The 27,290-nt window shown below is 40.7% G+C and overlaps 1 protein-coding gene across 1 annotated transcript in view; it reads left to right on the top strand.

The window, feature by feature from the left end:
• Nucleotides 1–27,290, top strand: part of MTHFD1L (methylenetetrahydrofolate dehydrogenase (NADP+ dependent) 1 like) — a 146,620-nt gene that overhangs the window by 1,626 nt on the left and 117,704 nt on the right. Inside the window, 9 exon segments of the mRNA XM_019290081.3 lie at nt 1,161–1,211; nt 1,289–1,342; nt 3,920–4,044; nt 5,161–5,261; nt 6,159–6,283; nt 14,825–14,936; nt 19,308–19,387; nt 20,079–20,176; nt 24,044–24,217. Of these exon segments, the coding sequence (XP_019145626.2) occupies nt 1,161–1,211; nt 1,289–1,342; nt 3,920–4,044; nt 5,161–5,261; nt 6,159–6,283; nt 14,825–14,936; nt 19,308–19,387; nt 20,079–20,176; nt 24,044–24,217 (920 nt within the window).

Here is a 27,290-nt window from a genome sequence, read left to right as displayed (position 1 = left end):
TGGTACAAAGAAAACTTGCTTTGGTCTACAAATGTTCATGTGATGCACTGCTCTACCAGTAGTGTGGGCAGAGCCTTAAGATTTGTGCTGCTCCCCATGTGCCACATCTGCCCAGAGGAGCAGAGGGAGGGCAGTGAAATTATCTCCTTTGCCAGCCACTCTTGAGTAACAGCGGGCAGCATGACAGGGCAGCTGTGGGAATGAGGAGTTGCAGACTGAACCTGCAGTGGAATGATTTTAGGACTGTCCTTTTCCTCTTGAGACAACTGAACCTGAAATGATGCTGAAATTGATACCTGTGTTGCTTATTATCTGTGTTGAGCCTTGGTTAGAACTTTGCAACAGCAAAAAATGAGTGGTGGATGCTTCTTAATTTTTTTGAAGCTGAAAACTAAAGTAAGGCATCAGGATTGTGCTTAGCAGTGGAGCTGTTGCCCTGCAAAGCTCAGCAAAGCACCACTGGCTCCCCTGCACCTCCTGTCCTGCCCTTGCACCCTGCCAGCTCATGTACTGAGCTCTGGCCTCACCTGTGCTGCTCGGTGGGTTTTGATAGGAACCGGTTCAGGGCAGGGACTTTCTGCACTCATACAAGGTAAGTGTTCACCTGCCAGTGCTGCAGCAGCAGGGACACTACAGGGGACAGTGTGGTACCACCAGTTGCTCCATCCCAGTTAAACCTCTCAAGCAGTTGGTGTGGGGGTACAGTCCCACATTTACTGGCATAGGGGAGCAGCTGCTGAGCTGTCTTTAGACCTGTCTCTTCTTCCCTCAGCACAGTGTGAGCTCTGCACGGTGTCCTCGGTGCAGCAGCCTCTGTGCTGCCACTCACCACCAGCTGCCAGATTTGGGGAGTGGGATGCCCGAATGCTGGCAATGCAGGGAGGGAGGTGGAGGATAGAGGGCAAGCCCTCCTTCCCTAACAGGTGTTGCCCCTCTCCATGAAGCCTGTCCTTTTAAATGCTCTTTTTATCACTGTTAGCCATCTTGAACTATCTGGGATTAACAGGGATGGCCTGTTTCTTTCTTAGAATTGCTTTTTATTAGTTTGAATACCTTTAGACACAGACATTGTCACTACGTTTCTTGCATAGATGTGCATTAGTGTACTCACATTTTTAAATGTATTATTTTAAAACTCAGTTTCTGTTTTGTTCCCCAAGGCACATAATGACCATTTGATTCAAGAAGCAAACAAGAACTTTGCCAAAGAGGTAAGCTTTAGCTGATGCATGTGTTAATAATCATGAGCTACTTGCCTTTGATAATTTTAAGTCTTTTCTTTGAACAGGTTGGTCTGCGTGTTATTCACATCTGTCTTCCTGAAGGCAGCACCAAGGATGAGGTAACTGAAGTACCTGAAGGAGTCTTCCTTTTTAGCTTTTGTCAAAAACTTGTATTTATTGCTGACATTCATTATATTTTGACTGACCACGTAACTCAAATTAGGGTTAGGATCACCTTGGTTTAAATAGCAAATACTATCCCATTACTGGCAAGAATGAGAAAAAAGAGAATTAATGGGCATGTCTGCTGTTCCCTGGCAAGCTGGGGCAGAATCAATAGAGTAATGTTTTGGTTTTGTGCTTGGTGTTTAACCTCATACCAGCTCAGGTATCCTGTTTCCCACAGTTGCTCTTGTGACTGTACCTGATTCTTGCCCAAGTTATTCAGCAAAATTAAAGATTATATGATTATATGGGGAAGGGAGGAGGGAAGGAGAGGGGGATGTTGAATTTGTGTATTGATCTTTTAATGTTTAAATTATGTATTAAAAAACAAATATCCACCCCCAAATCACTAGAGGCCTGAATTCTTTACCTTGTTGAAGCCACAGCACTTAATATCAATTGTGTTTTAAATATAGAAAACCATGTGAAAGTTGAACCAGTGAAGGAATGTATAGTAAAAGATGACACTGTTCCCAGCTGGCCTCCTTGTGCTTGGCAAGTTTGATAATCCTTCAGGCTTGTGAGTTCTGTGTACTGCTTTGTTTTCCAGTACACTTTGTTCTTAAAATGTTACTGCCTTGCAGTGTAATCTCAAGAACTGCTTCCAGATACATTGAAAGGAACTTACTGTGAAGTTTTGTAGATTATGGATAGTCAGCTACCCATTGAAGAAGAGTGGGCTTTTGAAATGAAAAACAAATACACTTTCTTGTTGGTAAATGCGTTTTATCTGTTGAGTAACACAGCAGAAAATAGGTAAAATACAGTGACTATGCAGCAGTAGTTGCTGTTACTTTTAAGTAGTATCTTAGAAAGTGGTTGAGCTGTGTATTTAAAGAGAAAATTGGGGTATTTCTGTTATTTGAAGGAAATTACTTCCAATAAAATTCATCATGGTTTGCTTACTCTCTTGCTTACTATGACAAAGTTTTTTACAGCTGCTAAAATCCACATCTCAGTTGTGTTCCCTGGTGTGGGAAGGTGGGAGGGATTTCAGTACCATGTACATTTGGGTTTTGCCATAACTTCCTCTGTACAATAAAGGCAAGTTAATACTACACTGCCTTACCCTGCATGAGTTATAAGTATTTTAAATGCCGTGATGATGGAAAGCTGAATTTAAGTCAGATGCAATTAAAATGGAAAACTGAATTATTTTCCCAGGAGGCAGAAATACAGCTTTGAGTTTTAATTGCTCTGTAGGCCCCCAGCATTTTGTAGCATATCAAGATTTTTTTTAAGAAAAATGTGCATGTTTTCATGTCCATATTGTGGTATGTACAGTTATCCTTTCTATTGCAATGTGTACCAGTCCTGTTGCTGTCAAATGCCACAGGACCTTAGTAGATATGCTTGTTTTTGCCTCAGGAGTCAGGAAACTAAAGAGGCATTTCTGTACCAGTGACATGCTTGTATAATCTGTGTTTAGCATGAAAGTAGTACATTCTCTTGGCTCAGAGTTGCAGCTAATCTAACTCCTGCCTAATTCCCTAGCTTAATGTTGATTGGATATCAAATGTGTGGGTAATAGAGTTCACAATTATACTGAATAGTTTACAAGAAAAGCATTTTAAGAAGGCATGGTATTAGTTAAGGAAAAAAAAAACCTACTTGTAATCCTTTTCTGTTGGATATTAATCCAATTCAATTATAAAGCTTTGTGATGCTTGCACACGGATTTTATTTACATGATGGGAAGACATGCTTGCATGACATTTCTCACCTAAGAAAACTTCAACGTGTTTTGTTCCATTGTATTCTTTCTGGTCACAGCAGAATAGCATGGATCAGCATTACACTTTAGAGAGGAAGTAATCAAGGGTACGTAGTACAGTCTCAGGTGTTGAATATGACCAATTATAAACCACTTGAACTTGCATCTGGCTCAGTACTTGAAATTCATAAATTTTTCTGCAATGCCTTTTCAACATAATAATTCTTCACAAGACAATTGTCAGCTCTTAGGATCAGGTGTTTTGAGAAGGAAAATTGGTAACCATATATGCTGGTTTAATAAAATGAGTTTTTTCTTGTACAATTGTTTTTTCAAGTGTTACAGCTTTTTGTTCATGTTCTGTGTTGGGACGTGATCTGGTCCTATTTTGAACTATGTATTACCTCAGGCATCTTGTTTCTAAAAGCATCTTCTGAAGCCATTGCAGTGGCAAGCTTTTGCTGAGGTTTGGAATGGTGAAACACAAACTGCTTTTGGCAGCTTAATGTCACATAATACTTGTTTACTTTGCAAGATGTTTAGCATGGAGTCAGGGTGGCTTAATTTGGTAAGCCATGGAAATATAAACTGAGTAGAGCAGGTTATTGCTTTTTCATTTAGAATTTGCAGTAATAAGCAAGGGAAGCCAAGGTGGCCATAAAGCAATTGAAAAAAAATTACAGGTTTTACCCCATTCTAATCAGATTCTCCTTTTATCTGTTGTTCTGATCTTTAATGCTTTTTATTAACTTCCTAGATTGTCAGTGAAATCTTGAGACTTAATGAGGATCCTAACGTGCAGGGCCTTGCTCTTGACCTCCCAGAAAGCTTATATAGCAGTAAGGTATTAAACGCTGTGAAACCAGAGAAGGATGTGGATGGGTAAGTGGAGTACCGAGAAAAAATATTAGCAGACACAAGCCTGATGGCTCTGTAAAATCAATTTGACCCTGTGCTTTTCATTAATGGATTCCTCAGTCAATGTGTCTGGCTGTGCTATTGAGCAGTGATAAAAGATGCCTCTGAATCAATGAGAAGTCTTTCGCTCAAGTAGTTTTGGTCATTATCTTTTTATTTTTTACGTAATGTATATTCAGGGCATAGTCTTTTCAAAGAAGTAAAAAATGAAGACTTGATTTACTGGTGATACTTAAGGTATTTCAGTACTTCAGTAATACAAGTGGTAGTCACAAAGTACTGAATTTTCACAAGAAGGATCGATGGAAAAATTGCAGAGAAGGTTTTAACTTCCTTACAGCACTCTCTCATGGTGAGAGAGTAGGCTATAATAGTTTGGACCCATTAGCACAGATTTCCAATCAGTGTTGAGTTGTACTGCTCTCTGAAGAGACCACTGGTAATTTAGGTTTGTGAGTTACCATTTTGCTGCTCTTGCAGCCTTCCTGCTCTTACCTGCAGGCCATTACCATTTTTTTTTTTATCCCACTCTCTCTCTTTTTTTTTTTCATGTCAGGAAAAAAATCTAAAAATCCTTCAAATTAGTTAACTTTCCACTGTGTGGAGTACTGAGATTGCTGGAGAATGGAAAATTGGAGCATCCTTGTGTATGAGAGAGAATGGAGTGCAGTGTGGAAATATCTTGGTTACCCCCTCCTAAACCAGCCTGAGCCCAGCAGGATGTGTTGCCTCTGGCTTGGCTCTGGCAACACTGGCCTGGTCTCACTGCAGCCAATGAAGTGTTTTGGCCCAATGTGCTGTGCCCAGTCATGATAAGTAAAGAGCTGCCTGTGTATCGTGGGATGGTGTTACTCATTCTAACTCACAGGTCCCTTTCCTGGCCTCTCTTGAGGCTCAGTGTTTGTCTGTCTGGGTTGTGGGATGATACGAATTAGCTGCAGTACATGACTATCAAAGGATTTGCTTTTGTGAGAGATGTTTGCTCTTGGGATTACCTCTTAGCCATGTTACAAGCATTGCTGGGGATTTATGTTACACAAACTCTTTTTTTTGTTAAATTGCCATATTTTTCCACTGCAGATTATCCAGTGTAAACCTGGGATGCTTGGTACATGGTGATGTCAATGACTGTCTAGTTCCTCCTACAGCGTGTGCTGTGATGGAGCTTCTTGAAGATATAGGTGAGTCCTTCTATATCGTAATCATTACATTAATTTTAGCCTAACTATTTTACTCAGTTTTAATCCTCACTGGGAGTCAAATATAATCTGGCCTTGTTTTGTTTTCTATTTTGTGTTGCATTCCCACCTGACATATATTTGTCTCCTGCTATTGAGGAACCTCAGTGACATCTGAATGCTGATGCAGTATTTGCAGAAACAGGTCTCAGGCTTACAGGTTTTGGATATTAGGCGGGGGCTAGCTGCCATCAGCAGATTTAATTTCACTGAAGACACACAAGACATGTGAGTCTTCCAAACAAAAAATACATACATCACTTGGGGATTTCACTTGACTGTTTTGATTAGTGTGAGCAGTTGGAGAAACCCAGGTTTGCCTGTAAATTGCTGCTGAGCAGATCTTTTGGTTTGGATTGTGTCGTGTCAATGCTGACACTGGCAGATTCAAACAAGTTGGTTTACTGTGTGTGGAGACACTGTTAGTTTAAGGCAGCATTTCAGAAGTTGTCTCTCTTACAGTGATTAATAATTGTTGAAACAAGGATTTCTGTTGCAGAACTGTAAACAGAAGGTTAAATGTACTTAGTAACAAATGTGAATGAAAGGATTTGTGCAAAATACCAGAAAGCTAGAAGAACAGTATTTGCTTACTAGAAATTAGTCACCAGGAAACTACTTAAGACGTGTGGTTGTTGTCACTGCACAGGCTCCAGAAGAGCTGCCCGTGCTGGCACAGCTGCTGTGGCTGTGCAAGCACACGGCGCTGTCCCTGTGAGCCCCTTTGCTGCCCCTTCTGGAGTGCTGCAGCAGTGGGTGGCCTGGGGCGAGGTCTGCATAGCTGCTGGTGCTTGTGCCCTGCACTGGGGGCGGCTGAATGACTTCCCTTGTGTCGCACAGGTGGGAAGACGGTGCTGCTGGTGGGAGCGCGCGGGGCGCAGGGTGCTGCCCTGCAGAGCGTGCTGCAGCGCGAGGGAGCCGCCGTCCTCAGCTGCCCCTGGAGAGCCCCACAGCTGCAGAGTGAGGTGAGCACTCTTCTGTCTGCCCAGGCTCATTGTGCATCCCCACTATCTGCTCATCCCTGTCAGCTGTCCACCTGACAATCCTGCCCTGGCTGCTATTCTCAAGAGGCCACCTTTCCAAGACGGAGACTTGTCATTGCAGTCACAGGTGGCTACAGGGGTTGCCGGTAGCCAGTGTGGGTCAGGGTCTTTTCTCCTTCCTGCTTGCTCAGAAATGGTGCAAACACTGGTCTCTACCAGAATATTACATGTAACAGCAGCTGCTCTTGCTTCATTATTTTACACCAAGAGCTGTGAGAGAAGGAATCCAACAAACGTTTTAGCTCTCGCTTTCGCTTTCTGTCTGTGCAAGAGAAATGCCCCCTTTTTTTCTCATCCTGTGATACTGTCATCTGCATGAAACTATTTTTACTGGATTTATGTCCTAAAGGTTGCAAGTGCTGCTGCTCTGGGGACAAAGAAGTTCCCAATCTTTATCTTTGAAGAGAACTGTAAAAGGATTCAGAGAAATTCAGGAGCCTTAAATCAAAGGATTTGCATGGCCTCCCTGGCTGCTTTTTGCAGAGCTTTTAGACACAACTTAGAAGTTGGTATAACTTCCTGTCAAACGTAGCAGTTTATTCCTTAGTCCCAAATTTCACACATTGCTCCAGCTGGGGTTGCATTGTCCTTGGGGCATGTGCAGCAGGGTCCAGACTCTGGCTGTAGGAGCTCACTGTGCTCCTGGGCCTGGCTGCCGGTCAGGGTGAGGTGCCGGGGACAGCTCTTGTGTTGGATAGCCACAGGGTGGCAGCCAAGGCAAAATGATGGTGTCCAACCTCCGGGCTTTGGAGGCGCGGACAGGAGGAGGAAATAAATTCGAGCAGCTGTGATAGAAAGTTCTCTGGCAAACCCGTGTTTTCACAGCTGCGGATGTTTTTGTCAGGCTTGTCTCAGCTCTGGGCTTTTAAGTGACTGACAGCACTTAGGAAACATATGGCTCTCTGGGAGATGGAGTGCTGTGAACTTGATCCTTGCCATGTCTCATTCCTCAGTTATTTCTCATTGCTTGGGGTTGTGCTAGAGGACTGCTCTCAGCTGGATGGGCTGGGTGACAGGGTGGCCAGAGGTGTTTCCACTGGTTCACAGCAAAAAATTTGTGTTGGGCCCAGAGCTGCTTGTGCAGCGCTGTCAATAGCTGGAGAGAATTCTGTTTCCTTCCATCCAGGTGCTTTCCCATAATCGTGCTTTGCTTTTTGGCATTCCCCATAGCTTTCTTGGAGCAGGTCACTGATGGGAAACAGAATGGGAGGCCTAAGTTTGAGGTTTTATGCACCTCAGTTTTAACTTTTGGCAGTAAAAGAGTTTGTACTTTGCCTGCGGGACTAATGTGCAGAGCCCAGTGGAAACCTACCTTCCTCTTCCTCACCTGTGAGCCTGGAGCCGCGTGTCTCCAATAATCCCAGAGCACTGCTGAACCTGTCTGGATGTCACTCTGATAGTTAACTCTAGCTCCTTGATAAAATCTAATGCATGCAGGAAAAACTATCCTGTTTCATATTCCCAGAAGCTGGAGAGTGAGGAACTGAGCACAAGTTTCTTGCCAAGCAACGAGGTACTGCTGTCTTGTGGCAATCTGTATTTGAACTACAATGTTTTTAGATAACATGACTATAGAATTTATATTCTTCTGCTTGTTTAAAATGCTGATTAAGTAAAAACAGCTTAAACGTTCACCAGGTTTCTTCTCTTGATTTTTAAATTTGAATTTCAAGTAAGGAAATGTGTTAGTCAATGTTGAGGTTTTTCAAAGGCTTGAAAGAATCAATTCATGTTTTGTTTTTCCTGCACAATACAGTAACTTTTCCTTTCTCTGAATGTGACAGCTGTACAGTGGCAGTTTGTGTGCTGTTGTTTGGAAGTATAACCTGGGGTAGCATAATCACTTATGAAATGAGGGATAAACTTACGAAGAGTATGATCTTTTCACTGGGATGCATTTGTTTTGCAATATATAACAGGAAAGGAGAATTTTATCTTGAGAGTTGTAATGGGATAGCAAGCATAGTCCCAGAAGTGATGTTCTTGCAAAGGGGTGCTTACAGCTTCCTCTATGACCGGACAGAACCTATCAGCTGGCCAGTTTGAATATGGACAACTCTTTAAGCCGCTTAAAGTTGTGACCGCCTCTGTGATGCACACTTAAGAATAGAAACTCCGAGGCAGAGCTGCTCTCTCTCGTTTCCGGCGCTGGGACAGGTGGCTGCGGGCCCCGTGTGGGGTCCTGTGGGCCCGGCCCAGGCCCTGCTCGGGCCAGGCTGGGCTGGGCCACGGCCATCCTGGAGCCGATGGGCCCTGTTCCACCCGTGGAACCCCCCCACAGTCCTGCTGTGGGCAGCCAGAGCAGCTCAGCTCCCCCCTCCCCACTGCGATAAGCGACAGTCCAGCTGCAAGGCCTAGGTGAGATGAACCCTTTTAGTGCTGTGAAGAGCTGAAACCCTGAGGGAAGAGAAAGAGGAGGTGCTTAAAGCTGAAATTCTGTTGTGAAGCTATGATATATCAGAGTATCCTGTTGTAATTTCATGAAGATATGGGGGGTGGAGCATTCAACTTGTGAGCAAAAGCACCTGCACTGAGATAAGCAGATGCTGACGCAGCCGTAATTTCATGAGAAGTTTGGACAGGGAGAGATGGAAGCGATGAGGACTTTTGCTCCAAATGGGAAAGGAGAAAACCTCAGTTCCTAGAGATGCTCCCAGAGATAGTCCTAAAGACGAAGATGAGGGAGACCCTTTGCTCCCAGGGAAGGAGAAGGGCCTCTGTTCTTAGAGATGAAATGCTCCCAGAGACGGGTGAAGAGAACATTTGTTTCTGAACAGCTCAACCTTAAAATTGTACCCCAAAAACCTTCAAGAGTGGACCCTCAAAAGCAGTTGTGGGAAAAGCTGCAAGCTGGGGGGGAAGGGACTCACATGCGAGCAGAGACACTCCTCTTCCTAAATGGACTGAACAAAGTTATTTGGAAGTGGGCGGCTGTCTCGTTGTGATAATGTTTTCATAGCATGAACAAGAGAGACTCCTCTTCCTAAATGGACTGAACAAGGTTGTTATGGAAGTGGTAAACAGACTGAACATCTCAAGGGCTGTCTTTTTACATTGTCAGTGGGAGAAGGGAGGAAGGTGGGGGGAGAAGGAGAGTTCTGAAGATGTGGTATGGTTTTTTTTTTCTTCTTTTAGGTCTGTTAATAAACTTCTTTATAGTCTTTCAAGATTGGTGCCTGCTTTGCGTTTCTCCTAATTCTTATCTCACAGAAGATAAACAGTAACGAGTATCTTGGACCAAACCACTTCACTAAATTGGTGTTTCCGCCTGGTTACAAGCCCAACCCGCTACAGGGTAGGGGAATGTTACTTGTCGTAAGCCAATGGCCAGACCTATTTGCATTGAAGCACTAACCCTGACGTTAATGATGTAATGCCTTTCTTAGGTGGTTACTACATTACCTTAGACTAGCTCTGCTGATTCATTCTCCTTTTTAAAAAGGACAGCATAACAACAAGTGTTTTCTTTAGAAATTCTTTTAATTTAAATGAGTTACACAACACTAAGGTTGTAGGGTTTTTTGGGTAAGGTTTTGTATTGCTATGGACTTGTTATTGCTTCTTTTACTCATGCACTTTTGCAAAAATATTTTGAAAATGATCAAGAGGAAGACATGTTTTAGTCCACCTTAGGAGAAGTCTAATACAGGGGTAGCTCTCCTAAAAATCAGCATAATGACATCTACCATCTGACTTAGTGTGCTCCTTTAAAGCAAGTCTGTTCTGTCTTATGGCAGGGAAAGGGAATAAAATAAATAATGGTACATTTTTATTTCATTGCTTTGATCTGAGATAATGGACACAGTTTCAATGTTCTTTTCCCTCCCCACTTCATGTTTTGTTAAGTGGAGTAGGTTGTTAATATTTCTTTTTGTTCCATTTTGAATTTGCTTGACTTCATTTCTTAAAAATAATCATCACGGCACAGCTGAGCCACGTCCTTCAGAACTCTTGAGCTTTCTGGGCTTTCAAATAATTCACAAATAAAAGAAAGCATTTTAGAAGGTTCTGGCACATCTGTGCAAAGTTGCCATGAAGAAACATTGTTCTTTTTGCAATGATATGTTCAATGTAAAAGAAATTACAAAGTGAGAGATAAAGACATAAGCATCTTGGAGGAAATACTTATGATGTTATCGTTCTGTTAAGCTTTGTGTAGATAACTCTTCAAAGCACATTCACTGCATTGTGCCTGAAGAATGACCTAGTGACATTTAGGAACATCTCCCTTGTAATTTTAAAATGGGACTCCCCAAAAGTCAATTCAGTATTGCATGTGAAGAATGGGAGCTGACGTGTTTAATCCTGTATTACATCAGAATTATGCTTTCTAGTTTGAAAGGAGGTTGTCAAGTAGATTAGTATTGAAAAAAACAGATTATTTTCTTGCCAAAACATGGGTAATACCTAATTCTGTCAGAAAACAGAATTTTGTTTCAGTCATCTAAATTCAGTCAGTCATTATTTCAGCACATCATCTTTAATGTAGTCTGTGTGTGAACCACATCATGCCTGTTTTAAGAGAGCTGCTATCCTACAATCTTATTGTAAAAGAAGTGAGAATTGGTCTATCTAGGTATAATTAGGAATAGAAAAGTTGTTTGCAAAAGCGAGTTTAAGAAGTGTGAGAGTGGTTCAGCTGGAGTGCTGAATGGGAGTTTCCTTTTCAGTTTGGAAAAGAACTTCTGGCCACAGTGTGCTTTTCCTTAGAGCTGACACTTGAGCTTCAAACTCTTAGACATCTCTTAACCATTTGCTGTCCTAGTTTTGTTGTCTTGGTAAGACCAAGAGTCTTGTTACAGGCAGAAAAATACATTTTGTGTTGTAAGCATGAAAGAACCAGAGAGCAGGTACACGGATCCCATAAGGGGAGAGGAGAGGGAAGCTCCATGAGAGTTTCTAATGATGATGATGTAGACAAAGTAATTCCACTTCAACATTTTGTGTACATCATCTCTGTTCCTTGTAATTTTGAAATGTATCCCCCTGCCTGTAAGTTAGAGAAGCAGTTGCGAAAGCATGGATCATAGTGGCAGGCTTGAGTCCACAGCAGAGATGTGGGCTTGATTTTCACTGTGTAGGGCAAGTGCATTCAGGATGATGTGGCAGGGAAAGCTGGAAGAAACAACATAATTAGTACTTGCGTTGGTGGAAGAAGTACCTGAAACTAGTCATTGACTTAAAAAATTTTCAAGATTTCAGAAACTAATTAGAATTGCTGTGATTGAAGTAGAACCTGATCTGTAAACTGATGTGCATAAAGACTTTTTTCATAAAGAGATTTGTGAAAAATCTTTTAATCAGATTCCTATTCCTCATCCCATCTCTTCAATTTTGTATTGCCTAGCTTCATACCCAGGACTCTGAGGGCTTTTACATTTCAATTATTAATTTTAATTTTTATTTTGTTTAATCATGCATTTAAAAATGGCTTTTTTAGCAGTCCATTTTAACTATGGGAAAATGTAAATTTTATGCAGACTCCACAGCAAAATGAAGTTTCAGTTATCTGTAATGTACAGCTACTTTGTGCCATTATCATTTAATACTTGGCTCGAAAGTCAGTATTGTTGTTTTAACATTTGGTGTTCTGTCTTGGGAATGGGTGGTGCTTCTTAATCTGCTTCAATTTAGATCTTGGTGGAGAAGATCATATTTTGTTATGAGGTAAGGTTTCAGATTATTTATTGGCACAGCTCTTCCCAACTGAAAAAATATTTACCGGTGAGAAGGCAGGATACTACTGCACTAATGGCTTACTTTGTCTGCAGCCTGTTGCCCTAGTACGTTACGGAGGGTTTGGCCTGATGCTTGTCATTCCTTCCTCTGGCCAGCTTGATGGAATGGAGCCTTGCTGTCCAGGGAGCATGGGGCAGGTGGCCACATGTTCTCCCTCATGGGTATCTCCTTGACCTTCTGGCTGTGGCTGCCTGTAGCATCTGGTTCCTGTCAAATGTGTCCTCTGTGTCCTCTCTGTCCTCTGTCCAGGGACTGTGGTGCATTTGCTGAGGGAAGCTGAATGTGATGATTTCATAGGACTTTTCCATCTCCAACGTCTGTGGCCAGTTTGTGATGTAGGAGATGACCCTGAACACGCATCCCAAGGCTTGCTTCTTGCTTTAGTGAATAACAGGCAGTCAAAAGGGTAGATTATGGCAAGAGAGAAAAATCTAAAAGCAAAGGAGGCATGGGCACAACTTCTTGCAAGTGAAACTAAAATTCCCTGATGGAGATCACATAAATCTCTTCCAAGGATACCCAAAATTCTGTACACAAGTATTTTGCTTTCAGTGGACTTGCTCTCCCAGTTTCTGTATATAGTTTTAAAAAATACTCATAGGGGAAAAAAATTTCTCTAAAATGTTTGAGATGTATATTTTATTGACTCTGCAGGAACTTTTACAATAGTTGCACATAAAATATTGTTTTCTTTGTGAAATAAGGGAAAGGAAATCACACTGGGGGAGGCTCTGAGAAATCAGTGTGTCTTTAACCTGTGGTACAACTCTTTGCTGCCATGTGATGCAGCTTTTTTTCATGGAGGAGGTGGAGCAGGGCAATGAGATGACAGGTCCAGCTGGTTTTCTGGTAAAATTTATGGGTATGTGCGATGTTAGCTATCCGAACCAGTGTTAATGTTGGCTACAAAAATAATTGTGTTCAGCTGTTAAGAACATTTTTCAACATTAGGGTCGGTAGTCATAGAGATGAATATTTGGTTCCATCAGTTGTTTTCTGACATTATAGTTACATTGAATCAATTCTGTCATAAGTATGTTGGCTGAACATTCATCAGAATTATTACTTGTTGCATACAGCTCTCAACTTGTTCATCAATTCACGATACTAAGCGGTGTGCAAAGCTCTTAGTCCTTGTCCCAGAGGCTTTGCATGGGAAGGCATCTTGACTTACAGTATATGATTTATAACTGCTAGAATAGGAATTATTTTTTCTTTGGAACAAAAAGTCTGTGCTCATGTAACTGAGAAAAATCACTGTTTTTCTCTGTGTTGATGTTGACTGTTACAACAGAAATTTCCTTCTTCTGTAGGGCGAAGCGTGCCTTCAGCATGGTATTCTTGGTACACAAGTCATTACAGCATCTTTTTATCTGAATTTCCTTCCAGATTTCTCAGTATCATTTGACCTGACACTGGTCAAGCATTATGACTTATGTAGCCTTCTAGGAGTGGTGTGTAAACTGATACTTGCATGAGACTCAGGAGTGTGAGCAATTCGAATAAGGCTGAATGACTGTGCACAGGCAATCACAGGAGTGTTGCTGGACATGTGACTGAAGCCTGAATCAGCTCATTGCATTAGTCATTTGTCAAGCAAGGAAATCTTCTCCCAAACTTTTGGCTTTGTGTCCACATGGGGATCTCTAAGGAGGGTTAGGCCATCCTTGTGTCCTCTGAGGGGAAGATGGAGTTTTTTTTAGTTTTCTGCCTTTTCCACAGCAGTTATGTTCTTCTCCCCTCCTGGATGCTCAGCTGTGCCAAAAACCTGCTATCCTGACAAGATTTGTAGCTGCTCCTTCTTGGCAAGAGTGTTGGGCAGGGTTGTGTCAGAGCACTTTTGGCCAAAAAAGAAGCTAGAACACTTGTCAGTCACAAATCAATTCGTAGAGTAGCTCACTGATCTTGTGACACTTGGAATTAATTTGCATTTATCCAAAATATTACCAAAACTGCTGTATCTCTGAAATAATTTTTACATTCAGTCTTGAGGCAGTGTTGTGTCTGTGCTTTGCTATTTTAGTGGATCTTTATACATCTGCTTCTGGTGCTGTCCTTCATCTCATGCTGATTCTAATAACTTGTACAGGGCCCTGTTTCAGAGGAAGTGGGGAAAGAAATGCACTTACATCTTTGATTATAAGAATTTTTGTAGCAACCATTTTTGCTCCAACATCTGCCAGGTTGAGCTAAATCAGGGGCAGTGATTAGCAAACATGAACTGAGAAGGAAAAAAGTACTTTAATTGGTATTCTTCAAAGGCGTCGATCTTCGCAGAAGGGGTCATCTTGCATTCCTGTCAGCTGGCCTGGTTTTCTACTGTCAGACAACCTGACTGTACTCTTTATAAGTGCCTATTTACTGTCTTTCAACCCTTCTTTTTCCTGAGTTGCTCCAAGTTATCTTGGACTTTAGGACAACGGTAGAACTTTTTATTCGGAAGGATGTAATCCCCATTAAATATTGATACTGACTTTGGTCTCACTTGCCTAATCTCACAATTTGTTTACCTAACTTAATTTTAAATGCTATTCTTAAGTTTCGTGGCAGGTAAGAATCAGAATATCAGTTTGGATCTTTCTTTTTTGTTCTTGTTGTCTGCAAATGCTTTGCTCAAAAGGCATTGCTATATAAGTCTGAATATTTTTAAGATGAATATTCGAGTATGTTTTTCTAAGATTAAATGCTTGCTTTGTTTCTGGGGGTGTTTTGGTCTGTCCCTAGCTCCGTCACGCAGACGTGGTGGTGTTTGGCAGTACAAAACCTGATGATGTTCCTGTGAGCTGGATAAAGCCTGGGGCCACCATTATCAGTTGTGCTCGTGATCTGCTGTCAGGTAAGAGGTGATAAAAGGTAACAGCTCCTGCAGGTGGTGTACAGCAAACCTTTGAGGTGTGTGTGGCATCTTGGCGACAATGCAATGTGGTCAAAAGTTGCATCTCTGTGGGAGGGCCCTTAGAGGTGTGTGTACAGGGCATGTGTACACCTTTCTCTGATGTATTCATAGGAAAAAGATGTTAGGTGAGAGAAGAGAGGTTGGAACAGATTCTTCATACCAGGATGCGATGACCCAGTGGATTCAGAGAATTCGGAGGGAAGACTTTTGGGTCATCAGATGAGCTATTATTATAGTGCTGTTTTGTACAGTGTCTTATCCTGTGACTTCTGTGGACTCGCCTGGAATATGGGAAAAAGAGAAGAAGGGAAGAAATATCAACTTCAGAGTGCTGTGAAAGTGTCTGCAGAGAGTGGTGCGGGAAGGAGTACAGAAATAATGTGTAGCTAAGAAGATGCAGAACATCTCCTGCAGTAATTATTCCTACAAAAAGTTTGGATTCACCTCCTTCCTTATCCCCTGACTTGTTGTTGGGGGTGTATGCGTTCATTAATTTCTCAATTGAAACACGTTACAGAATTTTATTTGGAATAAAATTAAGAAATCTTCCCAGAAGTTACTCTGCTGCTAGAATAACATGCAGTAATTATAATAATATGTAATTTTACATTTCCTGTAAAATTTCTTAAAATTCCATGAAGATCTCTAGATATTTTCTAGATTTTTGGTGTGTATATGAATTTGACTGTCAGCATCCCAGTGAGATTATGCTGTGAATTAATAGGTGAGGAAGTTCATCTTATCACAAGTGTACTAGATTGACATCTGTTGATGAAATGGGCATAAAAACTGTGGAAATGGGCATAAAGCTCAGAAAACCTAATTGCATGGGTTTTAAACTAGGGATATTCCCTAAGGACAAATTAAGCAGACACTCTCTGCAGAGCTAATGCAAGATCAGGCTCATAATAAAGCAGCTGCTGTTACCATGCAAAGCATGGCCTTAGCAATAGATTTCTTTCTTTGTCTTTCATGATGTCCTCTTGACTGGAACAGACACTGCAGGTGTGGGAGATCTGGGTTATTATTCACTCAATTGTCTGAAGACATTTGGACGTTCATCTTTCACCTCCCAAAGCAGATCTCTGATCCTACTGAGGATCTCAGGGGTGGGTACCATCCTTATCCCTTCCTGATGCTGCACAGGTTGTCCAAAAATAATACATCTTTTCTTTTTCCTGGACTAGTGACTAGGAGACTCCTTGCATCTCTAATGCCCATTTATTTCCCATAGGGATTTTTGGATATAATTGTTGAGTATCTGTGGGGCAGGGCTTGGCACACAGGTCTCTTCAGCAGGTACCCAAACTACTAGTATGACACAGTCAGACATGAAGAAGGAATGGTGGAGAAATGGAAAGGAATAGAGAAGAGAGGGAGTGGTGGTACAGTGGTCATACCTAAAAATAAATAAATGAAAAGGAATCTCCCCTCCTCATTTTAATCTTGCAAGTAGAAACCTCCTCTGTGACAGACTTGGGATGGAGGTGCAGGACTGTTCTGACAGCATGGGATAAGCCAGTCCTTTCAGCCTGAGTGAGCACCAGGAGTGACTGGACTTTCCCAGCACTGGTGCAAGTCTCACTTTCAGTGGTGCAAGTCTCACACCTAATTCTCTCCATTGAAAAGGGAGTCTGAGCCTTCACAGACCTAGAAGTTATGCAGTATAACTGCATGCTATGTCTTAAGACTTAAAAATCTTCATGCTTTAGTTGCTCTAAAGAGCTATAGATAATACTAATGTTTCCCTGCTGTGAAAGAGTGCTGTTGGAAAAGCTGCATTACGTATCACAGTAACATTCATTCCTAAGGCAGGAAATGTAAGATTTGGCATAAGCATGTATGTTTCCTTGCATTTCTCAAGTTGTAGCAGTGCGCTCTGTTGAGTACTGCGATTTTTTGGAAAGGCAGCATGAGATTTTGATGAAGATAATTTAAATAGAACTTATCTACCAAATGTCTATCTGTCTATATGGTTATGCTTTTGAGGTTGTCAGAACCTTGGAGAAACTCTGAAATTACAGCAGAAATGCATTTTACCAGCTGTAAAAATGTTGGTCTCAAGGCTTACTTGAGAGGTACATGAAACACAGGTGTCTAACAGGAAGAATGCAGTTAGTTTAGTTGCAAGATGTTTGTGGAAAGCCCATTGTGGAGTAGTTGTGACCTTGGAGAAACAACTGAATCTTACAACTGACTCTTAACTTCCATGGAATCTGGCTGAGGTGCTTGGAAATTGTTCTGGGTTTCTTCATGCTTTAGAAATGTCCGACTTAACATCTGTGGGGTCACAGGAGCTTAATGAAGCCTGAAAGCAATAGTCATCAAGTAACTTTTGTTCTTGCTAGATGGTGGCTAGGTTTCCAACTTGCGTGGGTGTACATGTCATCTACATTTGTGTGTTTTCAAAGCACGCAAAAGTTGCAAGGGCACAGCTGAATTGGGGAAATGTAATGTTGTAAATCAGAAGAGTAGAGAAAAGTGCTCACTCCAACGTGACAGAATTCTTTTTCAAGGTTTTTTTTTTTAATCCAATCAAAGATTTTTAAATTATCACAGTTTTCTGCAATTTGCGAGCAGTGCAACATCTGCTTCTGTTGCACCGACAACCTTGGAATCAGGTGAGTGCTGGTAGTGTCTTGCAGGAATATACTTTATATGTAAATGTATGGAGATGAAAATAACTTTCTGAAAAAAACTTAAGGATGCCAGAATTATTTAGGATTTGATGTCCAGCTCCTTTGGGGTCACTTGAAAGCCGAAGCCCATGTGGTTTTAAGTATGTTAGTGGGAAATACAACTATTTCCCCACCTCTTCTCTATTCTAAGCTGCCTGAGCAGACAGGTAGCATCTGGCAGCAGCTCTCACTCATCTGCACAGTAGGGTATGAGTCAGAGGAGGGAGCACAAGGTCTGTAGTTCTGTAGTGACCATAGTCCAAAGCAGAGAGTGCTATTCCAGCGTCCATCTGGAAAATTTGTCCTAAGAGAGCTGTTGCAATCCTGTGACTGTCTTGCTAACTCCGTGCGTGCATGACTTTCACCTCTAGTTTCACCTTCACCCCTGTAAAAGCCTGGTTAGTCATTTTTGGGGTGACTGTGTAGCATAGGCAGTCTGAGGGAAATAGTTTTTTGAAGGGAATTGTCTAATTCTAATATGTATTTACACACATGCTAGCTCTGCCCTGATAAAAAAGTCATATTAAGCCAAATAACATAAAAAGTCAAAATGTTTCTGTAAAGCACAGCTGTCTGAAAGGGGGTTTTAAACTTCATTCTTCCTACTCCATTTGTCTGTTTGGCAGCTCTCCCAGCCTTGTCTCAAAGCAACAAGAGTCAGCTTATGACTGTAATAGACTATTCCAGTAAAATTCCTCTGTCTAAATCTAAAGCTGAGCATCTCCAGAAGATTTTGTTGTTTGTTTGTTTGTTTTAACTGCAAGTGTTGATGCAAGTAGAAGGACACTTTCTTAATTAGAGTTTAATATGAGGACTGTTGCCTTCAGCTTGGTTGGCTTTGGCACTGATGTGTAGATGCCTGCTGGCAAGAAAGTTTGAGAAAGGGTCAGGAAACATACAGAATGAGGCTGAGGGTGTCTGCAGAGAGGGTCTCTTGCTCTCACTGATGGGTGAGGGAGAGTGGGCCATAGCTGGGTGCAGGTGTTGGCTCCACAGCATGGCTCTGCCTGCCACGCTGCCTCCGGTCTGAGTGTTCTGTGCCCTGCTGCTGCTGGGACCCTTGTTGGGAGGGGTAACTGTGCAAGGCAACAGGAGCCTTTTATGACCAGTAGAGAATGGGTGAGCAATGCGAGAGCTTGACCAGGTCAGGGTTTGCACTTCAGTTCCTGTGTGGGAGAAAAGTTAAAGCTGTCAGCGTACAGTTGTTATTTTTTATTACAACTATGTCTGTGCCCTTCAGAATGTGGCTAGGGCCTTGATATGCCCAAAGAGACTAGGATGTGAATTTTGGAGAAATTGTGTCTAGATGAAAGTCAATGAGCAACAACAGAAGAACAAGCCAGAAGAAGGATTACAGCAAAATGACAAAATATAGCTTTTCAAATCCTTACAGCTGTGTGAATTTGTGTAATATGTTTCAGAGCATACAGTTACTCTCTGATTTTCACAGTATATTCATCCCTCTGGGTGATTTCATTTTAGGTATTAAAGAGAAGCCACCTATAATTTTATCAGTAATATCGTTAAATTTCAATTCAACATTCAGAAATTTTTTATTTGAACATAATTTTTAAATACTTCTCCCACTCACAAAAGCTTTGTGATTTATTAGTGCAATGCTTATATTTTTCAGAGAAACACAACTATGGTCAGCAAAACAACCCTGCTGCTGAAAAGACTGTTGGTTCTCTTGCAGTAGCAATGAGAATGCAGGTTAGTGTACCTTCAAGTGTTGTAGATTTGTTGCTCTGTAAGTTGCAGAAATTGCTTCTACAGTTTAGATTTTAACTTTTGTTTTGCTCTTTCGAACATCTTACCTGACTTCTGTTTTAATAGCAACTCTTAATCAGTTAGAGTGATACCTATTACATTTAATTAGATAAAGAAATTAAAAATCAGACATCTCATAATTCTGGTTAACACAGTAAAGCTTGGCAGAAGCACCTGTGTCAATAGGCTAATGTCACTCACTCTGGTAAGTCTGTGAAGATTAATTGTATCTGCATTTTTGCATCATGATGGATAGAGAGTCCAAAAGTTTGTTATTTAGTGTGGAAGAAGCATGACTCAGTCAATGAACAATCAGTATCTTCTGTTGTTTATAAGGTGTGAAAGAAGAATAGTAATTCATCTAACGAGAATAAAATGTCCAACTGCCTAATTAGAGACTTTTCTCTGCCACTTATGTGTTAATGGAGTTGTTTCTTTTTGAAATGTGGTCAAACAATAGGAAAGTGGCTCTTATTTTGTCCTAAAACCATGAAATGGAAAAATTTTTCAGCTTGGGGGTTTTTTGTTAGCCTTTGCCATAGAAGTTATTTCAACATACTCTAGAGATTGTTTGAAGTTAGTGTTCAGCATTTATGATGCAGCTGTTGTGTGCTGTTTTCTTGTTTAAAACCAGAACATGGTAAAAAACATGGAGCGATGGATCCAGTCCCAGCAGTACAGGAAGTGGGATCTCCACTGCTTGAAACTGCAGCCCCTCTCCCCAGTGCCCAGGTAATAAGGAAGAAAGAAGGAGGAAAAAAAATTTGAAGCAGAAAAATTTTTGAAGGAGAAAAAACAATTAAAAATATTTTACAAAAGAGTAAGCAAGTGTGACAACTTAAAAATGTTCCGTGCCTAATTAATTTTTAACTTTATGTGGACATTCTCTTGTATGCTTCATCATGACCATGTGCTTTTGTTTGCTATCAATTTTTACTTTGATGATCTGCCTTGGAGCCAAGCTGTATTTAATGAAGACCTAAAGCTGGAAGGTTTCACTGAGGAAGGGAGGAGAAGCCTTGTGCAAAACCAGCAGAAATACAAAAGACAAGAAGTTTCTAATGGCTAAATGTAGGAAGGTGTTTAGTTAAGGCTCAGTGATTTCAATGGCATTTTAGTTTGTATTATTTTCTTCCCTCAGTAGAAGTACTTTCGTCTGCATTAGACTTTTAAATTCCCGTGTGGGTGTGAAAATCAGGAAGTACATTTATTCGCATAGCCAGAATCTTTTCAATCAGTTCCTGTCATTCACTTCCCAAGGCCTGTGTCTGGGCCTCAGGGATTTCAGGTTGGCCTTGGCATGATTGCTGACATCTCTGACATTTAGAGCAGATTGAGCTCTCTACTGTGCTCAAGTGCTTTGCTGTGTGTTGGTTGTGTTGAGTGACAGAGAGAGGAACCGGTGGCTGAAACAGAGGTTCTGCCATGCAGGAAAGCATTGACATTTTTTTGTGCTTACTTGTACGCCTGCTTCTGCAGGTGCTAAAGGAGCCTCACACCAGAAGAAACTCAGAGAGATCTGGAACTGCTTAGTCTGGAGGATAGGAGGATCTTACCAATGTGTCTAAATACAGTGTACAATAATACAAAGAGGACCAAGGCAGGCTCTTTTCAGTGGAGCCCAGTGACAGACCCATAGGCATTGAGCACAAACTGAAACCCAGGAAGCTCCATCTGAACATCGGGAAATACTTTTTCACTGTGAGGATGACCAAACGTTGACACAGATTGTCCGGGGTGGTTGTGGAGTGTCCATCCTAGGAGATACTCAAAAGCCACCTGGACATAGGCAACTATCTAGCTCTAGATGACCCTGCATGAGCAGAAGGGTTGGACCAGATGACTTCCAGAGGTCCTTTCCAACCTCAGACACACTGTGATTCTGTAATTCTGAGTCCTACTGCTATCTATTTGGAAAGCTGTGAGAAAATGTTGTCTTTTCTAAGCATTTTGATTTACTTTTCACTGTCTCTTAAAACAGTTTAATGGGAATGGACACAAATGTAATTGAAACCAGAGATGCCAAAAGAATGAGTTTTCTCTTGTAACCAGGGACACAAGGGGACAGAAATGCTTGAGCTTTTTCTGGGCTAGCATGTAACATTTCTAGAACTGAAGCCTGAAAAAACTGTCCTTAAATAATAAAATTAAAATTTAAAGTGTGCAATGCCATGAGTGTGATGGTAAAAAAAACTTTAAAAAAAGTATTCCCAACCCTCTCTATGACATTGTGTGTTTAGTACATAAATAATTACATAATTAATAAATAATGGTGTATATACACCATAATATATATAGTATAATATATAATTAGCAATAGGGCTTGCATTTATCTGCTAACTCTGTAGCTTTGTCTTTTTTCTTTTAAATGTAAAGAAACCCTTCAGATGGAAAGTATCCTGTAATAAAATGTAATCTTGCAGTAATACACCACGTTGTGTGGAAACAGATGGAGTTTTCATTGAAAATGAGGCAAAGCTGCTTAAGCACTAAAACTAAGAACATCTGCTTTTTGATTTCTGTGAGATCTGGGTTGAAGTATTTCCAAATATATTGGAAATGGCATGGAAAGTTCTTACAGTATGCAGTAAAAAAAAATGTCAGCACACAGGTGAGTAGATGCAGAGCCTTCCTCCATCTTTTAAATTTTTCTGCATTTTGTAAATTATCACTTAGCATTGTCAGTGATGGACTTCTTGCTTAACAGTTTTCATTCATGCAGAAGAACCCCTGTTGCAAATCTCCAGCAATACTGAATAACATAACGTATTGAGTAATTCTGGTATTTCCAACATAGACAATATATTGTCAGACTGAAAGAGTCAGCTACAAATACAGACTTCCAAATTACAGGTATAACCAAATCTTTCATTTCCTGTATTTTAGGAAAATAAATTTAGTAGGAGGAAAAAAATGCAAATTAACTTTGTCATATTAGTCTGCATCTTTCTCCTCTTGCTAAATGCATCAATTACTTTAATAGGAGAATAGTCACCCTGAAAATTTTCCTTGCTTAGATCTTTAAGGGGCCACACTACCATCGACTTAGCGAGAATTTTCTGGGACTTGAGTTGTTGGTATGTAGTAAATTCTGAGTGAAAACTTCAGATAGTTTTTGCTGTGTGATGTTTGTAAGCCCCTCTGTCTTGTGTTCTTGTTACAATTTTATGACTAGTTGTGTTTGAAGTCACACATAAGAAGCCAAAGGTATATCCTTCCATGAAAGAGGATGCACTTAGTATGTCTTTGAAAGAAAGCAGGTTCCTGGTCAGCCCTGTGATTGAGTAACTCCTTGACCTGTAGTACTGGCTTATGTTATTGTTTGGGTGGATGGTTTCTGGGTTTCACTTTGCTGCTGCAGGGTGTAAAAGGGGGATACTTGAGAACTATAAATGAATAATGGAGCCAGTTTAGGATTTCCTCAAAGAATTGCAAGCAATTAAGTTGGCACAGACTGATCATTTGCTGGTGGATGCAGAGCAGCCAAAGTCCACACACAGAGTTGAGATCTGGCAGTAGTTTTATGTTCACTGATGGATATTTAAGGTCCTGCAGACTGGTAGTTCAGGACATGAGCTTTCATGCCATTGCCAGATTCTATCTTAAAAATACTGTGATCAACTGAAACTAAAGGAAGAAATTAGCCTGGTGAAGCTGAAAGTCATTTTTTAAGTTGTTTTTGTGGTAATGTGAGGAATTCAAAGCCAAAGGAGACAACTCTTCACATCCCTTGTGCCAGACCCTGGGCTTCCCTACTGCAGGAGCTTATAGCTGCTAAACACTTATGTGGACATAATGGGCAACTAGGTCAAGCTCACAAATGAAAAATCCATGACAGAGTATTAAACCCCAGGACCTCGGGTTGTCTAGGTCAGGAATTGCAGATACAATAGTGTCCCCTAACCTGCATCCACATCCCCTCAGGTAATCTGTGTGCTTGCCTCAGCTGCTGCTCCCAGCCTTTGCTGGAGGTTGTTCGTAAGCTCTCTGGATGTCTTGGCTGAGCCCTGTGCTTTAGACTCCTGCTCTGTGGCCATTCTTAGTTCAGCTGTGTTTTAGAAGTGCATGAGTTGGTCTTCAAATGCCTTGTTTCCTTTAGTGCCCTTGTGGGGGAGTGGCTGTGTTGGCTCTGCCCTCGGATAAAAGGCGCTGCATGCACAGGCTTTCGGGTTTAGCAAATGTGTTTGTGTGACTGTTGGCCAAGGAATGCATGCGCTTTTTAGTAAATTGTATGTGCTGAAATATGCTGTGAGGGAGGAGAACAAAAGGGAAAACGAACCCAGAAACATCCATGTCCAGTGGGACAGAGCATCCAGCAGCCACGTCTCTAGCTTGATATGAAAGTATTACGTAATACTTGGAATCTGATTAAACAAGAGCTCTCTGTGAAATTGTAACAATTAACAAACACTGCACATGATTTTCAATGTTATATTAGGTGTTAGTTAATATTTAGGTTTGGTTAATAAAATATGAGAAAGAATTGAAAAACTCATTACAATAACTCCATTGTTGGATTATTTACTGTTGTTTTGTGCTCTGTCGTCGACCACCTAAGCTGAGAGAAATCTCCTGGCTCTTATTTGTTTTCTTTTCCAGTGATATTGAGATTTCCCGAGCACAGAGTCCAAAAGCTGTTGATGTGCTTGCCAAGGAGATAGGATTGCTTACAGATGAAATTGAGATCTATGGCCAAACCAAAGCCAAAGTACGTTTGTCCCTGCTGGAAAGGTTAAAGGATCAACCAGATGGAAAATATGTTCTAGTTGCTGGGTAAGAATGCAATGTAATGTCATTAATGTCCACTCTTTCCACTCTTATTAATATAAACATGCAACTTACATCTTTTTTGTACTCTGCACAAACAAGAATCTTGAATGTTTTCATCTGTATGTTGCTCTCTTCTGAAAGCAAGCAGGTTTTGAACTTTTTTGAAGTAACACAGCTTTTCTTCCAAACTGTTATTACTGAAGTAAAGTATATTTTATAAAAGACAATTTGTTCTATGATTCTGTGAAATGTTAGCTGTTGGTGCGTGGAGGTTTTCTTACTGTTTTATCAGAATTTTAAATGTTTAGCTTGGATATTTAAAGCTGCTTGTATTGTAGCTGTTTATAAACAAACATTAACAGAAGCTACATGCTAATCTGTTGATATTAACAATAAATACGTTTTTTATTGAAGAACAGATTACAAAGTTTAAAAAGCCATGTTTTTCTCTCTGAAATGTAGACATGTCTCCAGGCAGGCTTATCCTGCTTGCTTTTCCCACGATTATAGCAAATGCTGTGCTCAGCAGGAATTATGCACTTCTCTTCTGAAGAGCTTCAGGTTTTTCTTGCATTGGGTGACCCACCATTTTCGTTCACCTTGTTTACTAAGTGGAAACTTTTACTTGTGAACAAACACGTGAAGGTTTTCATTAATATTTAAATTGCAGTGTGTTCTTTATATTCTGAGTTAATCTATTGGTTGCTTCCTTTAAAGTAAAATACAGGTTTAAAATACAGTTTTAGGCTGATTCAGAAGGAGAAGGCTGTTAACTGCCTTGATCTACTGTAACTGCCTTGATCTATTCCTCACCTTGGCTAGTGTTTCTCAAACTGTTTGCTTTACTGCCTTCCTGCGGGATCAACCTGGATTTCTAGCACTGTCTGAGATGGAGCTGTTGTAGACTGAGAGACTTGATGTTACAAAGATGAGGCAGGCAAGTTATGAAGCTTTGTTCAAAGCTATGTGAAATCCAGCATTAAAGATATTCCTGGAGGATGCTGGAGCAGTTAAGGGAAGGAAATAATAGCTGATTGAGATTGGTTTCCTTTGGCAGAGTTTTATTTGGTTTGGGGTTTTTTGTGGCATTGGAGAAACAAAAACAGGTTTGGCATTTGAGTGAGTTTGAAGAAAGTTGCTGCCGTGTATTTTCATGCTCATGGTGTCAATATCATCAGTTGGTCGTCATGCTGCAGGCCGATACAGGCTTCCCTAGCAACAAACCTCTCACAGAAGAGGAAGAAGTTATTTGAAAATGTCTGGAGGTACAAAGATAGCAAGCTGCAAAGCCCCATTCGGATGGATTTTAGTTGTGTCAGATTGCATGCACCAGTGCTTGCATTTCTTCACACTGCTTTGTCTCCCGTCTCCTTCAAAGAAGGTATCTCAAGCAATTGTCACAGAAAGCAGTGTGGAAGAAATGTGGAAGAAATGCAGAAGTTTTGACCAGCAAGATGAGAAGCTGGCAAAAAATAGAAAGTTGTATCCTCCTCTAAGTCTACGTAAAATGTAGAAATACAGAATGGTGTTTCAGAAACAAAGGGCTAGGTTTGGTACTTACCCAGCCTGATGATGCAACGTGTTGCCATTTGTAGCATCTCTGAAGTAATTTCAACTTGTGGGGTTAGTGCAAAGCCACATCTGCTGCAGGAGGAGTGCCTGGGCAAGGTCGCTACCGTAGTGGGAACATTCTCTTCTTAGAGAGTTCAAAGCTTGACTTTGAAATATCATACATATAAAGTATACATATAATGTGTGTTTATACGCTCTCAGCTGCTCTCATTTGCTGAGATGGCTGTAGCAGATGACAATCATTTTAAGAAAAGTGGGGAACTCTTGTCTGATGAGGAAATGTTCAGTATGGTGAAAATTGAGTATCACTGAAGTGTAGAAATTGGTGAGTGAAATAGTATTGTCATTTGCCTTCATTCTCTCCCTGCCAAGGCAAGGTCAACCAGAACCTGCCATTTGGATTATTATGTTTGTTCACAATAACCAAAGATATTTAAAAATTCTTTTAGAATGATGCAGTACAGGTCTTCAGAATAAATTTTCAGTGCTTCAGAGGAAACATTTAAGATATATGCTTATACCTAAGGGTCTGGTGGAAATATTTATAATGTATGATGGGAACTTCTCGTGTGTGAAAAGAGTGTAAAGTGTGTGTGTGTATGTATTCAACACACTGCAAAATCTCCAACCTCCATCCGTGATGCAGCCAGCAACATTTGTGCCTCTAATTGCACATTCAGGTTTAAATGTTTCACAGTGTCTAGGAATTTATAAATATTTGCTGCAAATGCTTGTCTAGTTCATTCCTGATATGCTAAAGACCGAACTTCTTGTTCTGAACAGCAAAATGCAACTAAAATGTACCTTTTTATCTCTAAGGATAGTTGTATTTATGGCTCTTTAAAAAGTTGCTAACTGCAAAATCTTTTTTGTTCTTTCTAAATGCAAACAAATATGGCTAAGTACCTCATACAATATAAACTTTGTATGCTGAAATATTGCAGTTTGATTAACAGATCATGACACCCAAAATAGGACGAAGACTTTATTTCTTCGTAACTTCCATTTTCTTCTGTATGGAGACAATTCTTTTCTTTTTTTACTTCATTCTTGCTTTTTTATTTTCTTTGTCTGTGTTTGGCTTGCTATAGGGCTCGTGTTAAGACACTGTGGGGGTAGAACCACAAGTTATCATGGAGTAATTGGTTCTTGGGCATCAACTGCCTGTAAACAGGCTTTTAGTGTGCCAAATAATATATCGTAGGATCTGTTGACTCAAACTGCCTCCACTCATTGCCAGCTGAGAACATGCAAGTGAATGCAGCTTGAGCATGACCTAGGAGCTAAGTTTAGTGTCCAGGGTAACTTAATCACTCATTCAAGCATGTAGATGGCGTATTCACAAACACAATATGAAATTACAGCTAAAGTTTATTAGAATCTGTCTGTGTGCATATATTTCAGCATCTTGTTTCTAAATGCTCCAGTGCTGTGGCTTTTAGCAGATAATTCTGGAAATCTGTTCACTTCAAAAATGCAAGATGAGGAAGAATAAAAATTGGGA

Source organism: Corvus cornix, chromosome 3 (genome assembly GCF_000738735.6).
Source record: "Corvus cornix cornix isolate S_Up_H32 chromosome 3, ASM73873v5, whole genome shotgun sequence".
Lineage (NCBI taxonomy): Eukaryota > Metazoa > Chordata > Aves > Passeriformes > Corvidae > Corvus > Corvus cornix.
This window is presented reverse-complemented; position numbering and strand designations above follow the sequence as displayed.